Genomic DNA, 16,711 nt, shown 5'->3' with positions numbered 1-16,711 from the left:
AGGATTTCTCATTATTTTTCATTAGTTCAGCCCCAAGGTGGGAGCTCATGGAAAAAAAAAAAAAAACAACCAACTGCAGACATTTCACAAAAGAAATATCCGCTTCCTGTTTTCCCCAGATCTGCTATTATCAAAATTGAGGAAATAACTGAAAATAACCTCTTGAGTAAAATATTTCTGCTCTGAACAAAGAGTGAAATAATTTTACAGTATTGTTTAAAATCATATTATCACTGTAATTCAGTCTTGCTTTGTATAAATAAAATATTTAAATAAAGTTACTTTATTTCAAAACTTATAGTTGATTTAATTACAATATCTAGACATAACTGGTCAAAATTGTCCCCCATCTTCACAAACACACTACACTGTTTTGTGTTGGATCTGCATGGATTTGTATACCAGCCACGCAGAGACGTCTCATGCCTCTCCAAAATGTTTTCTCTTGAAACACGAGGTCCTTTATATGCATTACAAATCTCTGTTTCCACCCCATTTCTAAGCCTCGTGCATCTTGTCTTCCTTGTGGTTTACAAGCCACCAGTGTTTCTTTTTATTTCTACATTTCAAGTTATCATTGCCCTTACACACCTTTAGAGACAAAAAAACAGGCAAAAAATGCAATGCAGGTAAAATGTTTGTAGCTGACTTGTTTTAGACATGGTGATATAAGATGGGCAAAGTTTGCAGGGAGTGTAAAATCTGTATTAAACCAACTGAAGTTTTTCTGGGGAAAAAAAAACCACCATATTTTTGGATATTCAGTGTGCCAGATAGCCTGACAGGTTTCTTCCAGTGGTATCAGCTGGGTAGTAGAAGACATTACTCCCTCCACAAACCTTGCTTATTGAATATCTCAGCATGCAGCAAGGCCTCAGCCTTAATACAGTGTATTCACCATTATTCAAAAGTAAACAACTCATATTTATTTCATAAATATATTTAGCTGCCTTTTCCTGTGCTAATTATACACTTCCAGTTCTCAATGAAAATAAAGATGCGTTTTGATGAGCAGGTAACACCTATTAATATTTCATTCTCCCCCCATCCTCCCCTGCCTTCTACATCCTCAGAAATAATCTTTTTAGCTTTTCTGACCATGGAAGTTTCCAAAATGTGACACATCGTTTTGAACTGTGGGCAGGAGAGAGACCAGTCCCACTCTCCAGACGTGGCGCTCTATAAACTGAGGCTGCAAAGCCCACAGGGCATCATCGACCGGTGCCTCACGTCCCAGATGCTGCTCCTTATCAGAGCTTCCAGCACCAGTACATTATTGAGAAATATTGGCCACAGCTTCAGTTCAGATCCAGTCCGGCCCTGAGGGACGTGCATATCCCACTGGGACAGCAAGGATTTAGCTACTGACTCCAAGTCAAGCATGTGCATCAATACCTGCTGCCACAAGCGTCTCCTCCAGCTGCAGCCAGGTCGGTGCCTCATAAGTCTTAAGTCAGTCAACATTAAAACTCTGGAGAGTAGACTGTGAAGTCTTAAGAGAAGCCTCTCTCGCAGAGGAAAGAAAGAACACAGCTCACATTCCCAACTCATATATTTGAGTTTTAGGTCCTAGTGGATCTAAAAACCTCTGAGAGTATCTAGGGCACATCAACTCTTTCTGTGCTTGCACAGATGCTGTTAAAAGCACACCAGGCAGGGAAGTCCAGCACAGGCTTCTTTTTCGTGTGTGCAGACTGTCTTCATAATGCCAGCACCAGCTGCCTGTCCTGCCTTCGAAGGAAACTCTTCAGTGGCTCTCTCCACCCACGGTCTTCTCCTCTGACCCACCATGAGCACACACTGTCCAAGCCTCCTCAGGTGATCTCATTAACTCTGCCCCAGAGGAGGGCAGACCAATGATTCAAAGAAACTTCTGAAAGACTAATGGGTTGGGGCTGACCCGCAACTTGATCGGCTGAGCTGCTCTCATTTGTAATTATAATAAATACTCTTCTCATTTTTTACGGGCGAGACTACCCTCGGCACGCACAAGCACACGGACATGTTTCACCTCCCATCTGCCTTTACAACAATCCAGTTCCCATTTGCTCAGTGTGACCCCACAGCCATTACCCCTTAGGACATATCCATGCAAACTCTCAGATGTACCGTATATCAACCCCAAATCAGGCCAGAATTGATGCCACCACCAACCTTCCAGTTCAAAGCTGGTTCTTGTGACAGCAAGGCAGAAAAATCAAGTCTGCCTGAAAAAAAACAATGCACACTTAGCCCTAGACACAGCACAGCTGCACCTGATCTGGTCTTGCCATCCATTTTTGAGATAATATTAATAATAAAAAGCAATAGATGACCAATGCCCAGCACCTGTATGTATGGAAAAAATAAATGCAATGCAACTGTTGGATGCTCCCATCCTCAAGGTGTGTCACGCATTGTGACTGCCCTGCTCCTCAGTGCTGTGCTGCCTAATGCACCCGTTGTAAACAGATTCATTATTAATAGACCAAATAAGACTGAACTTCACCCGGTAAAAGTAGAGAATGGAGGAGTTTTGCCAGTCTGAGGTCATCGACGCAGTTCTGTCCTACCGTGAATATGCAACCTTGAAAGAGTTTAGCACAAGCTGCTGTCCCATCCGCATCTACAGCCCATTGTGTCCAATCTTAAGCAATTTCAGAGTGCTGATGGCCAAGGAGCCAGCTGGAAATCAGTCTTTGGCTCTCCCACCTCATTTGCAACAGGCAGGCTGGCAAGATTTGACCAAAATTTGACAGCTTAGCATAAATTGCAATCGCACAGAAGACTGAATGGATTTTCAGGTATCTGCGCTCTTGAAGGTGGTTTTAAGGACCAAGTGAGTAAACACGCCCTTTGTGAATGAATGTTCATGCTTTCTCTCAGTAAAAGAGCATGTACAGATAATTGTTTTGATTAGGGAGAGGTTTCAAGGATAACCAAGAGCAACCAATATGTGTTGGTGGTACCTAACCACAATTCTGCTCCTCATTGAGGAAAACTGGAGGTCACACTGTGGAGAGCCTAGACTAACCTCAACCAGCTAAACAGTGGTGACAGCCTGTTGTCACCACACAGGAGAAGTGGTCCATGGATAATTAACATATCATCTAACCCTACCAAACCACAGCTTCTTTTATGAATTAGGACAAAATGTAGCTTTGCAAAAGTATTCCAGTATTATATCTTGAAACACCCTTAAGTACACCTGAAGACCAAATCTCAGGACTCCCTGCTTTCCAGCTGGGTGATAAAAGCTGTACCTGTCACACAAAGGGTTGGAGAAAGACACAGCACTGGTGTCCCCCCTGCAGCGGGTGCAGAGCAGCTCCGGGCCTGAAATCCACCAGGGAAAAGGGAGTGAATCCAGCTAAATAAGAGTCCCTATGGGGTGGGAGACACACAGGTCTGTCCACCTGGACAGTGGCACGAGTCATTCATGACCAGTCTGTAGATATCAGACAACGGGCTTGGAACAAGCTCCCAAGTGTCATTTACTTTTGCATCTCCACTGGCTCAGTAGTTCTTATTAGTGCAGCTACGAGCTACGCTCTCCTCCCCCACCTCTTTGGAGGAGGACATCAGACACCCTCAAAGTGATCCATAACCCACAACACTCAAAGGCAGCACCTGACTTCAGCTTTGAGCCTGTCCCTTGCATAAAGGCTCAGCCACAGTCATACAATCCTAAGGCTTCATAAAATCAAGCAAAGCAGCATAAGGCGTCAAACAATAGACCTTCCTTGTAATTAATACCTGCAACGTAAATTAATCCAGGCTGCCAATAGCAGCTGCTGGGTAAATAAGAATCTGTGGCACTATCACTGTCAAAGGGCCATGGGCATATGATGCTGTGGATGTGAATACAGGGAATAGAGGATCGTTCAAGCAGGAGCACTTAAAACGTGACCTGTTCTCCTTGAGAAGTGTGTGGTATTCAACAGGGAACCTGACAGGAGCCATTTTATTCAAATAAGTAAATGCAATCACTCAGGCGTCTGCAATCACTAAGTATTCCTGACACCCTCAGTAACTCTATTTGGATGATGAAAAGAACTCTACTTTTGTCTGTGTGTGCGTCCAATTTTTCAATTATATGTTCACTATTCTTTGTAACATACTCTTTTCTACATTTTTTAATAATGCCTCTGTTTTTTTCCTTTAAATTAACCTCTTCAAAGCTCACAGCCCTGCAGGGATTCTCTGGCTGGCCTGTTTTCCTCACCAAGAAAGAGGCTGAGTCTCCCCACAGCTTGGTAGGTTTTGGTCCAGGCACCAACAGTCCCCTTCAAGTGCCTCTACAGAGCTTCAACAAAGCAAAAATATGTCAAAAAATAGTTTAGTTTTTCTCCAGTCCACATCTGACACATATCACAGAGAAGATGTATGTCCCAGAAGTTTAAGAGAGGAAGATAAAATCCTCATGACAAAGAAGAGATGTGTCTCCAAGAGAATATCAAAAGCTGAAGATGTTGCAGAAGAGAGAACATGGACGAAACTTGTTTGGTTACCTCCAAAAACACACCAGATTGTGGCAGCAAATAAAGCATGAACATAAAGAACAAGTCTAAGGTCTGTAACAACAGTGCCCAGGCAGTTTACGAAGAACTAAAGGAGAAAGGGGAACAGTGATTGAAGAGACATGACCAACAAGGAGAAGAGTATGGCACTGAACACTGTTAGTGGTGGGAACATGGACTTAAGAGGGAGTAACTTCAAACCAGAAGAGGGTTACTTTATATTAGATGTTAGGAAGAAATTTTTCACTGTGAGGGTGGTGAGACCCTGGCCCAGGTTAAGCCCAGAGAAGCTGTGGCTGCCCCATCCCTGGAGGGGTTCAAGGCCAGGTTGGACGGGGCTTTGATCAACCTGGTCTGGTGGGAGGTGTCCCTGCCCATGGCAGGGGGGTTGGAACTGGATGGTCTTTAAGGTCCCTTCCAACCCAAACCATTCTATGATTCCAACTAATATTTCTTTAAAGGCACATAAAATCAAACCAAATAATTATTCATTTGTCTAGTAGCGTAGAAAATGTTAATATTCAAAGAGTAAACACCACTGTTTAATCCATTTGAAAGACAAGAAAAAAAGCAACTGAAATTTAGGGCAAATGACTGGCACATACAAAGAAAATCATATCACAATCTCATTTCAGACCTTTACTGATCCAGGGGGAGCCAAATGAATTAAGATAAATTTACATTTTCAGTTGACAGTTCACCTCCGCAGCCTGGGAATGTTTCTCTTTCATTAATTATGGTTCAAGGGGAACTGCAACCTGAGATAGCTGAGCTAACCCTCTCCTCTTACAGACTCAGACCTGCTGCCTGGAAGGCGTCCAACCCTTCACCCGTGCTTCTGGCCTCAGCCCAGCTCCCTGCATTTATACGGATGGCCACAGAGCATCCAGCCTGTGCCACTCAAAAGTGGGCTTTTCTATCTGATATAGGCAGTGAGAACAGATGCATTTCTGACAAATGCCTGGTTAAATCACTTCTTTCATACTTTTAAGGCAGGAGTCAACCTTATTTGTATTTGTCCCGGACCAAGCACGTGACAAGCAGCTGATGTGTAACCCCAAACCACTTCTCCAGGAGAGCAAGTGGTTAGGACTAGCTTTTCGGCTGGTGAAATGCAAAGTTGCTCCAGCAATTTCATTGGAGCTGCACTGATTTTTACCAGCTGAGGGCTTAGCCCACAAATCTTTTCCTGCTGAGAGACAGGTGTTGAACAAGATGGAGAAAATAACATACATTCCTTTGAAACAGCTTTCCCAGGCAGGAACAATAATAAATTCAGAGAAACTGTTGTGTCATTTAAAGATCTATTAAGATTGAATGGTTGACTCTCTCTCATTAATTGTGTCTTGCTTTGACTGATCCACTACCTTTTCCAGACCCCTCCTGCCCCCTTCAGAGTCCTTAACTCTTCCATTTCACAGACTGAAGGGATAAAAGAGCAGCAACAGACTCTGGTGCACACAGCCCCGGCAGTAACTGGGTGGGTTTTTGGCAGAGCATCTCCAGACGTTATCTCATTCCCCTGTGGCATCCACCCTGGAGAGGTCTGCGCTTACAAAATGCTCCCACATACATTGCTTGTCAGTGTCTTGTGCTCTTGTCTTGTGCACGCTAACTCACATGCAGTATCCCTTAACATTTATATCGTCAGCATACTGGAACTGTTTTAGGAGATCATGTCTTAATAGGGCAAAATTATTCAATACTTCAGGAACAAACAGTGTCATGGTGTGTTGTTTCACTGTTAAATTCAAAGAGGATCTCAGTACAAATAACACTCTGCCCTTCTAGCACATCTATCAATGCTCAAAACATTGTATTAAGGCTAGTAATAAACTGTTTTTACCAAAAAAAGAACCCACTTCTAAGTGATGTTAACAACAGTAGTGCAAGACCCAAGGAGTTCGGTGGCACAGGGGATCGGACTAGATGATCCCTGAAGGTCCCTTCCAACCCCTATGATTCTGTGATTCCGTGACATCTACTACTTTTTTTCAAAAAGATGTGATGCTAGTAAAAACACAAGTTTCCCCTCTTGTGCACCAAACTATATCTCTCCTTTCCCTCAGGCCTGTGGCTAGTGGTGGGTGTGTTTCACTTTCCTTGGCCAAAATTAAGCTCCCGGAAAGGAACGGCGCATTAGTGAGGTCATCAGGAAAGCACAATTCCGTTTCCTCATTAGCACTTGCAGATAAACTGCTGACACACCACCTGAGGCTGGTTTGCTGGCTCCACTTTCGCATCTCGGTCGTCTTCCCACTCACGTTACAGGCACTCTACACCACCACATGGCCTACACGCTGCTATCGATTTGGGAGTACGTGTCTGGTTTGCAAGCTGTCCTGGCTTCGTTTCAACATCATTAGCTTAAAACCACTCTGAAGAACAGGCACTGGTTCAATATGGATATCATACACATACAGTAAACCTGGCGTAGAGTTACAGCGAGAGGGTTGGCTTATTTGTGGTAATTTTCCTGCGGGTCATCACCAGGGCGTGGAAACACTTAACTTTATACAAAGGACTAGAACCACGCTGCCTCTTCTGACAGCACACAATGATACCAGCTACATCTTCTGGGGTAGGATGCCTCTCATCTATATGTAGCCATTTAATTTAATTTAAAGTAGTAATCACGGGTCCTTCAGTAGTCAACCAATGAGCAGAGCTTCTCCAAACAGTGATTTATCCCACCCTAAGATGTCAGGTCTAAGACTGCAAGGAGGAATTACTCTCTTGGAGCATCTCACACCTTCCTCTTCACTGACTACAAAAATCCTCAAGTTATCATAGATTATGAGATTACATTTTATATGTCTGAAGTCATCAGAACACCAGCAGAGCCCTGGAAGAGGCTGCCCAGGGAGGTGGTGGAGTCTCCGTCTCTAGAGACACTCAAAACCCACCTGGACACATTCCTGTGCAACCTGCTGTGGGTGACCCTGCTTTGGCAGGGGGGTTGGACTAGATGATCTCCAGAGGTCCCTTCCAACCCCATATCATTCTGTGATTCTGTGATCTGAAAGCAACCCTGTCCTGTTTGATAAAGCACCAGGGAACCGAGCTCTTTTGGAAAACGCTTACTTTTGGGCACATCCATGGGATTCAGGCTGCCGATGAGGTCTCTGACGTACAGTCCATCCCCGTCCTCCTTGCTCAGCCAGTTGTTGCAGGGGAAGTAAAACCGGAGGTGAGGTCTGTTCATGTCAGTCACGATCACGCGGTCAAGGAACCAGCCCGCATTCAGTCCAGTGTTATCGTGCTCAATCCTGGAGGAAGAACAACCCCAGATTTCATATTCTGATTAAGACTGGCCAACAGCACTGTAATTTTGTGCAGTATTTTATATTAGGCAAGGCTAGAGCAACTAGACACAAAATGCCTACTTACACCTGGCTATCCAAAGCGTTTCATAGGATTCATGGGCTTTTACAGGGTATTTTGTAAATAACAACATTCCTATATATGTGTGTGCATGTGTACTGATATCATAGGTGCCTATGTGGGCTCTTGTCTGCAAGGGGATGCACACATACACACAAACATACACATACCTGCAAGTTCATTCAACATATGCGTTCATTCACCTTACCCTGCATATCTAAATCATAAGTGATTTAGATATCTCTTATGAGAGAGACTCTCCTCCCACCCTGTATCCCTCCTGCTCTTTTCTCTTCTATCTTTGTTTTATCCACCTCTTCCCATTTTCCCAGCTTTCTTCGTACTACTTACTAATTTTTAGTTTTATATAGGTCAGATGGTGGTTAAACATAATAATTACCATTTACATTACGCTAATTTAGCAAAAGAGGATAGCAGACCTCCATCGGAACATAAAAACAGCCCTAAACGCCTTTCTCTGTGATTGCATATGACAGAAATACAATTCTTGGTGGGGAGTGTGGATAGTTATAAGCAATCCCGTAGGTGATTTCACACTTCAGTTCACATCTTAGGCAGTAAGCAAGCTTTTACCACACCTTAACTTCACCTTGATAAGAGCACGTTAACGAATAATGAATAAAACATGGCGAATGCTAAAACCTCTACAGCCTGTCATTCGATTAGCACCTCGCGGAGCAGGTACTGTGGTAGAAACGTTGTGCAGGTACCTTATTTTCTTTATTTGTCCGACGTTGTTGGTTTTTACTCGGAACACATCTGTTTTGCTCCTCTCAAAGGCCGTGCTGCTCCTGTAATACACACGCAGCAAAAGCTATGGTAAAAAACCAGCAACTTTGTCAGCAGGCACGCGTGGTGGCCTGACAGAGCACTAGCGGTTAAGGGTGAAGAAATGTCATTCCTAGCACTGGAAAGACCTACTTTTCAATGTCCTCTTTCCTGTGACAAGTTTCAGATGGTCTAAATACTGGCATTTAAGAGACTTTTTCCCTTCTCGAGGTCTAAGAGTCCTTCCAGAAGCTGAGATGGAAGCTTTGGGGGAAATGCAATGCTGGCCCAAGCGGATGCAAACCTTGGATCACATTCCATATCGCCTCCAAGAATTAAACATGACAAAGGTTTTTCAAAATCCTCAGCTAAATCACCCATAGAGATAAGAGTGGGACAGCCTAAGACTTTCCCATCAGCAAGTGGCTTTTAGATGTGTCTAAAAATAATCTTTGATGAAGATATTTCAAGGCAGCATCAATGAAGCAAAAAATACATGAAGAACTCCAACTCCTTGGTTCCATCTGTGGTGCCTCAATTTTGCTAGCCCGCCCACCAATTGCTAAAACGTAGATGTAACAGCAAAAAACATGGGAGAGCGGCTGGAAAGTGCCTGTTCGGAGTGGTCAAGTGAGAGCTTCGTTTAACCTTTGTCAACCCACTCTTGTCAGCCAACATGGAAGACCTTCATGAATCTGCACCCCTGCATATCCACCCTCAGTTGCTTTGCAGGGCTTCAATATACTTTTCATCTGTTTTCCACTCCTAGAGGGGTCCTCTCCTGCCATCCTGCCGCCCAGACAACAAGTTGGCCCACTCATGGTGATGGAGCAAAGAGGTTCCATAGCCCGGTGAGTTCCCTGAGGAGCCACCGGTCTGCACAGAGCTCAGCCAGAGATAAAAACATCCACCTGCATCAAAGGTTTCTTTCCAAGCCCATCCTCCAACATTTTTTTAACAATCACTGAAACTTCCTTTGCAGCTTTCTCCTACAATTTGTATCTCACTCAAAGTAAAATGACTGTAGGACAGGGACTTGTTTGGGGCTTTTTGTGAAGTGTTAAGTGTGTAGTTTGCATTTCACAGGTGCAAGTGGAAGGCAACATAAAGCATATTGGCACAGGACAGGGGATGTAGAATTTAATTCCCAGTTCTGTCTCTAGCCTGTGGTGTGATCTTTGTACCTCCATCCTTTTTTGGGCTTGCGTTTTCCACAAAAACACTATGAATAACATCAAGGCAAAACCCATCCCATCCTTGCTCTGGAGACACAGCCTCTCCCACCTGCCCTCCCCAATGGGTCCCCATTTCACCTGGGCCACTAAGCATCACTACAGACGATTAAACACGGCAAAATCCAGAAGTCATATTAAAATGAACAAGAAACCACAGCACTTCAACAGCATAAAAGCCACAGTGACAAGCAGCTTGTGCTCAGAAAGTTAATGAATATTAATAATCGAGCAAGAGGGTTCAGTTTTGCTCAGCTCTCTTCTCCACATCATGGAAGGATCTGCAAGCACCTTTGTTTAAAGGTTATTTTGTGTGTTCATGAAATGCAAGAGCAGCCCTCCTCCTCCTCCATCCTGCCATTCCAGGTACCGCCCCAGGAGCATCACCACTACATGAAAAGGCTAAAATGGTTAACCTTGCTGTGAAGACAAGAGACAATTAAATCCAGCCCAGCCTCCCCCAACCTGGCTGTCGGAGAGAAAACAGTCAGCCAGTGTGAGGCAATTAGTTTGTCAGGCTTGAGAGAGCATCGTAATGACGGCGGTTTCTCCCCGCCTCGGCTCTGGAGATGGATGTTGTGCTGCAGACTGCTACGGAGATGGCATAAAAATATTAAGTGAGACTAATTAGTCCAAAGTTTTCTGTGCACCGGTCCCGGTGGCTGCTGGTCTACAGCACTGGTCTGGTTTGGTTGCTGGGGTGGTGGGAGAGCGGCGGGGAGGAAACCTGCTGTTGGAGGAGGAGCACCAAGTGGGCATCCCAAAGTGCCCATCGAGCAGACGCTTCATGCATCTTGAAAGAGCTTGGGGAAACATGACTGTGGGCCAGGAGTCAAACTCCTGGGAAGTCTTGCTGTTGGAATGGTAGGAAGAACTTGAATCTCTTCACTTGAGGTGGTTATGCAGCATCAACAGCATGAAAAAGGGGAATGTTTTAAAAAAAAAATCCCATCCTTCCTTCTAGCATTGTTCTAGCATCGCCCATTAAAAGGGAACAGCGCAAGTGAGGGAATATCCCACGGTGAATGGCTATAGTGAAGTTCATCCAAAAAAAAGAGAAATAAAACAGAAATTGCCGATGGGCTGTGTCAGAGTCTCGTCCAGGCCAGGGATGGGGTAAGAAATTCACAGCCTGATTACCATAAGGAACCCGTTACACTGAACAATGCAGCACACTGGCTTGCACAGCTCCGGTGACAAATAAAGCAGGGAAAAATCCGACTTGGAAATCACAGCACTAAATTTCTAATGTTCAGGCCTGACTGGATTCAGACCCAGGGAGTGGGCGTGGCTCGCCATAAATTTAGTCTGAAAATCAGCATAATTTCACTTGAAGCCCTATTGTTCAGCAGGTGTTTTATTTCACATCTTTAATTGGCTTTCATAGCTCTATCTTTTATAGTCTGTTGGGATATTTTACCCAATTGCTTTGTGAGAAACATCCGAGTAACTTCACCAAAGATTAGTATGTGATATTCTCAAATATTTTTTTGTATCTGAAGCTGTTTTCAGATTCTGTCAGTTGAATGATTGCCTGCAGGTTGCACTGCTTGTGGTACTGCAGATGTACAACGATTTGGTGCTCTGTGTCCCCTGGTTGAGTAAGTCACATCGCTAAAAAACACCACAAGAACCTGTGTATGTTCGAGCACAGTATTCATAAATCCCCGTGTCCATCTCTTCTGTAGGCCATTGGTGCAGAGAACAGAGCCGGTGCCATGAGAGTTTGGCTATTACTTGGTTTGTTGACAACAGGAAACTATCAACGAGGCTGTTTTAAATGCAAAAGTACATGAAATAAACATATGCACTAGTAAACACTAATAAATAACTTTTTTGTTTGTTTGTTTTAATAAAGGGGAATTAACAGACCTAATCCCACCACCTAAATGAAAGTCACATTTGAAATTGAAATGTTGAATGTTTGTAGAAAATTATCTTCACTTCTGATCAGCTAACAGCACCCTTTCCAGAGCTGAGCTCTTAGGAAGAGAGGGGAAACCTGGGTACTGAACACATCAGAGGCATAAAAATAATAACCTTTAGCAGTGATGGAGTAATCTGCACCAATTCAGCTTTGAATCACTGTGTTAATAATCATTAAAAATTTTAAAGATGTTGCATTAAATCATCAGAAAAAGTCAGTTCTTGGTGGCATCTCCCTGCCTGCAGGTCCTCCTGCTCCTGACATGAATGTTTAGCAGGAGTTGGGTACTGGGGATGATTTCAGAAGGTCCCACAGCAAAAACCATCCTACAGCCTGTCACTCTCCAGGGAAAAAATACTGTCATTTGGATCACCTACTACGTCATGAGAGGCAAGATTTTCATGGACTAGGGGTTGACTGCATAGTTTTGACGTATAGGGGCAGAAGGAAAGAGCACTGGTCTATCCTTATTGTTCTCCTGGCTTGACTACAGAGAGCTTTGCTCATCCTCAGGTTATCCAATATTTAGTATGGGCTGGGCGAATCTGTGTTACCATGCCTCTGGCTATGATGGCAGCTTGCCACAAGATGAAGAAAGATATTGGAAAAATGTTTCTCCCTACACATTCACTCCTGGAGAGAGGACACTGGCTTGGATGGACTTGCAGACAGCCAAACTGCAGAAAAAAACATATGTTCAAACATATTTGCTCTTAACATGGAGCTCCAATCATTAACAACATCCTGCTTGGAGCAGCAAATACTCCAGAGAGTTTGGTCTGCAAATATTTTGCCAAGACTGTTGTCATGAGGCTGACAGCATCAGTCGGCGGGCGGCTGGAAATACCGCATAAGGCAGCGTACATCCAAAAATACTCCAGATGGAAAAGAAACCAGCGAAAAGCACAGCAACCACAAACCTCTCTCAACCAAGGACAATATTTTCTTCTTCTACAGATAACCAGTACAGATAACCAGATAGCGACCTCGATAGGGGTGTAAAGTTTGCTCAGCATTTCCCGATATTAAATTACATTTTGAATTTGCACTTGGCTGAAATTTGGGGGCAAATTTTACTTTTCTGAAAATTTCTATCTCGTTCCCACAGAGAAATATTTTTGAAAATTTTAAAGAGAATGAGATCAGACATTTTTAAAACTGAGATTAATGAGTTGGGGGTAGGGACATGTTTTTGAGCAAGGTGGAAAGGTTGAGTTTGTTCCAGGAAGGCATCTTATACTCATCCCGTGGGAAAACTGGCCAGGTTTTACAGTCTGAAAAACGCTGCTGGCACTTATCAGCAGGGACCTGGTCTAGCAGCTGAAGTCCACATGTTTTGAGTAAATTGCTGTTTTTCCCTCTAAGGCATGACCTTCCTTGTAGTTGGTACCGCCAGCTGCTACGTGTGTAGCTTCAGGTGGATTATAATTTATACAGACACTAATTGTACCAACTCTTATCTTTAGGTTGTCCTACACAGCTGCCTAAGCACCCTCTCAGGTGGTTTTGTTTCTGAAATGTTAACGAGAGGCTAGCCAATATGCCTGAGCAAGAGAGAGAAGAAATCTCCCACTTTATTTCTTTTTCAGAAGGAAATACAGACTCCAAAGCTTGCTGTCACTTAATGCTGCCCCAGGTCATTAAGTCTTCAGAGTGCAGTGTAAGTGCTGCAGATTTGTACAAGCATAAATCAGAGCATAGCTAGACACATAAGCACCTTTAAAACAGGAAACAACCTGTGTCGTTGCCCCATCCCTGGAGGGGTTCAAGGTCAGGTTGGACGGGGCTTTGAGCAACCTGGTCTGGTGGGAGGTGTCCCTGCCCATGGCAGGGGGTTGGAAGTGCATGATCTTTAAGGTCCCTTCCAACCCTAACCATTTTATGATTCTACGATTCATTAAAGGAAAAGTATTGCTACTCATCTGTAAGGAAGTGCTTGAGCAGCGATGCAAGAAGTCTTCCTCCACTGCACTTGGGGTTCGTTTCATTCCAACCCTCAACAGCCCCTTCTCTACCAACTTTCTAGCACTTCCTAACTAAATATATTAACTATTCAGAGTAAATAATCTTGCTTCCCTGTATTTGCTTACTTATTCCAGAGCAGTTAAACAACAAAATCAGATCCTCTGCAGCCTCTGCAGCTCAGCTGTAGTAGAGCTACAAACATTAACACCAGCTAAAGACCATTGCATACTCATTCTGCAATTCATATGTATTTGCTGGCATTAGGAACAGGAAAAGCTCTGTATAAGCAACCCAAGACCAGGTAGAAGGGAATGCCAATTAAAGGCATTCAGCACAGGAAATAAATTCCTCAAATTCAGTAAGAAGCCAGCTGTCACCTACCAATTATTTAATCTTTTTTTTCAGATTGCCGTAGCTGCTGCTAGATCTTTTCTCTCTCTTCTTTTTTTTTTCTTTTTTGAAGGGAAAAGCTCCCCATGAATATTTATGGTGGTTGTCACAAGCTGGACTAGGTAAGCCTGACAGAGAAAAGTGGATTCCTTTATCCTAACAACAAATAAATAAATTTGCTACTAAACACTGTGAATGAGTCGGCCGCAGCACTCCCGGCTGAGTTTTGCAATCTGTCCTATCCTATACTCAACCCCTGTGTGATAGAAAACACATGAGCAAGGAGAAATAAAACACTATGGAGGGTCAGCACTGTTTGGTTTACATTGGACCGTGGAGAAGCAGCTTATGCCTGTAGCAAAGGTCTCAGCAACTGCCAAAATGCCACCAAGCAATTCTTTCGTGCATACCCATGTGGCCGTGATGGAGCCCATGGAAAGAAACCTATTTGTGGTAGGGCTTTTAGCTCCTGGCTGAGCTGTAGTTGGTGCAGGATGGCAGGTGGGGATCTGGAGAGTTTCTGAGCTGGGTTTTTAAGCAGGATTTTGCCAGGGCTGAGCATCACCCATCCACCACCTCTCGCACCGGTGGCAAGGTATTACTGTCCCCCGAGACTGGCAGACAGAAAATACAAAGGAGGATTCATTCCAGTCCCTCCCAGACCTAAACACTACCTCCTGGCCTAAATAACGCATCTTTTGGGATGGAATTTGGGTGCTGCCACTTCCAGAACTGATGTTCCTCCTGACGAGTCACGATGAAGATTGGTGTCTGTTTTTCAGTTACCTTATTACTGGCCAATGTTAAAAACACATGATATTTCATCAGCTTGCCATGTCTTCCCTTGACCGCACATGACAAGAAGATCTGAAATGTCATGTATTTCACTACCAGCACACAGTCACAAAAGAAATAAGAAAAACCTATTCTAACCAGAATCTGAAATGGTAGTACCGTCTTTAGGCAACGCATGATATTTTAGCTTTCTGTCATACACGGGGAAATGTAAACACCTATAAAACATCATGCATCTGCAGTCATAAATGAACTCGTGTAAACATTTAGTTGAAAGATGCATGAGATTCCATCCTTTTGCCATATTCACAAAGCTGCGTAATAAATTTGGGGACAAACTGACTAGTTCATGGTTTTCTTCGCATTTAGGAGACAAGACTATTCAATTAAGCAAATCTGCAGACAACTCCTACGCTCCGACTAGCTTTTCTCTCTCTGTTCCTCAACAAAGCTCTGTAACGCACCAGACTTTGCTTAGAGATGCAGAAATTTCCCCAGTGTTTGGGAAACCCCCAGTGGAAAGCTGCAGCTGCAGTTCTAGAGGTCACCTCCTATGGCACCGGTTTTAAGAGCCCTGATAATGCAGAAGGTCAGCTTCCCGTGCCTTTCATCCTTGCTTACCAACACCTCAGCCATCTGCTCTCTGCAAGCAGCAGGGACCAAGCCCAAAATGCTAACCCAGGTCTGAACAAGCTCAGGCTGCTGCTGTGACCTAAAATCATCCCTGCATGTCCCTTCCTTCCTTCTTTCACAATAAAAAAGCCACGAGAGCAGGAGGAAAGGGCAGGGTGCCAGCAAAGATGACTTGTACAACCAGTCACAGCTGATTCAGAAGTTGATTATAGGGATGTCCTGACTTCTTTTCTAAAGGACACACAGTATTTTTTTATTATTTTTTTTTTTTAAGACAGTATTTGGATTCTTTCCATAGCCACATGCAGAAGAGCGCTTTCACGATGTAACGGCTCTTTATGTAAATGCTGACCACAGGAAAACTCCCTGGAAAGCAGATGCTGCCTTGATGGCTTTGCCAAACACTACAAGGCAGGTTTGGGTGCTAGAAGCAATTCCTCCATCAGAGCTGCTGCTGCCCTCTGCCACTGACCTCTGCTATAGGAGCATGTCATCTTTTACCTCCTTGCCTCAGGTCTCATCCTTGCTTAATCAAGAGAAATGGTATTCAGCTTTATAAGTTCATTGGGACATCTCGGTGAAAATCACAGAACTGAGACAAAGTATTTTACTTAATAGATGCATGACATACAATCAGCAAGTTCTCCCTGGTGTTTCTGGAGATGCTGGGATAATAAAACTCCTTTGCCTAACTCTGATTTCTGAATTTCAAATATGGCAAACAGGGCTGAAATTTCATGTATTTTTTTTACCATTCCCATATCATTTTCTTTACAGACTCTCATGTTTGAGTTGCTTCACTGGGAAGAGAAGCTCTTTTGAGGGTAAAATTTAAAATAGCTGCAGGTACCTCTTGTCGGTGCTGTAGAAATGGAGAAAATGTGAAGTTACTGTGTGACATTAGCACAGGATTAGTAATTTCTGAAGCACATTTTCAAGAAAACCAAAACAATAAGAACACGGAAAACCAGAGACACACAGCCTCTCCTAGACCCCGTGGAGAAGGGATTTCTGCTCTCTCTCAGTGCAATTGTCTGGGTAAGGGAAAATTAGTATATGCAGAGCTGGGACTTCATTAAGTCACCTTGCTTTCATGG

General features: G+C 43.7%; 1 protein-coding gene across 1 annotated transcript in view; it reads right to left on the bottom strand.

Moving 5' to 3' along the window:
• LOC141477186 (lipoxygenase homology domain-containing protein 1-like) overlaps positions 1-16,711 on the bottom strand; it is a 63,171-nt gene that overhangs the window by 27,668 nt on the left and 18,792 nt on the right. Inside the window, exons 3-4 of the mRNA XM_074166273.1 lie at positions 8,615-8,695; positions 7,584-7,768 (exon numbers count right to left, since the gene is read on the bottom strand). Coding sequence (XP_074022374.1) covers positions 7,584-7,768; positions 8,615-8,695 — 266 coding nt within the window. The remainder of the gene's footprint in view (positions 1-7,583; positions 7,769-8,614; positions 8,696-16,711) is intronic.

The sequence above is a fragment of the Numenius arquata genome, chromosome Z, assembly GCF_964106895.1.
Source record: "Numenius arquata chromosome Z, bNumArq3.hap1.1, whole genome shotgun sequence".
Lineage (NCBI taxonomy): Eukaryota > Metazoa > Chordata > Aves > Charadriiformes > Scolopacidae > Numenius > Numenius arquata.
The sequence above is the reverse complement of the archived record's forward strand: the minus strand, read 5'-3'. Positions and strand labels throughout refer to the sequence as shown.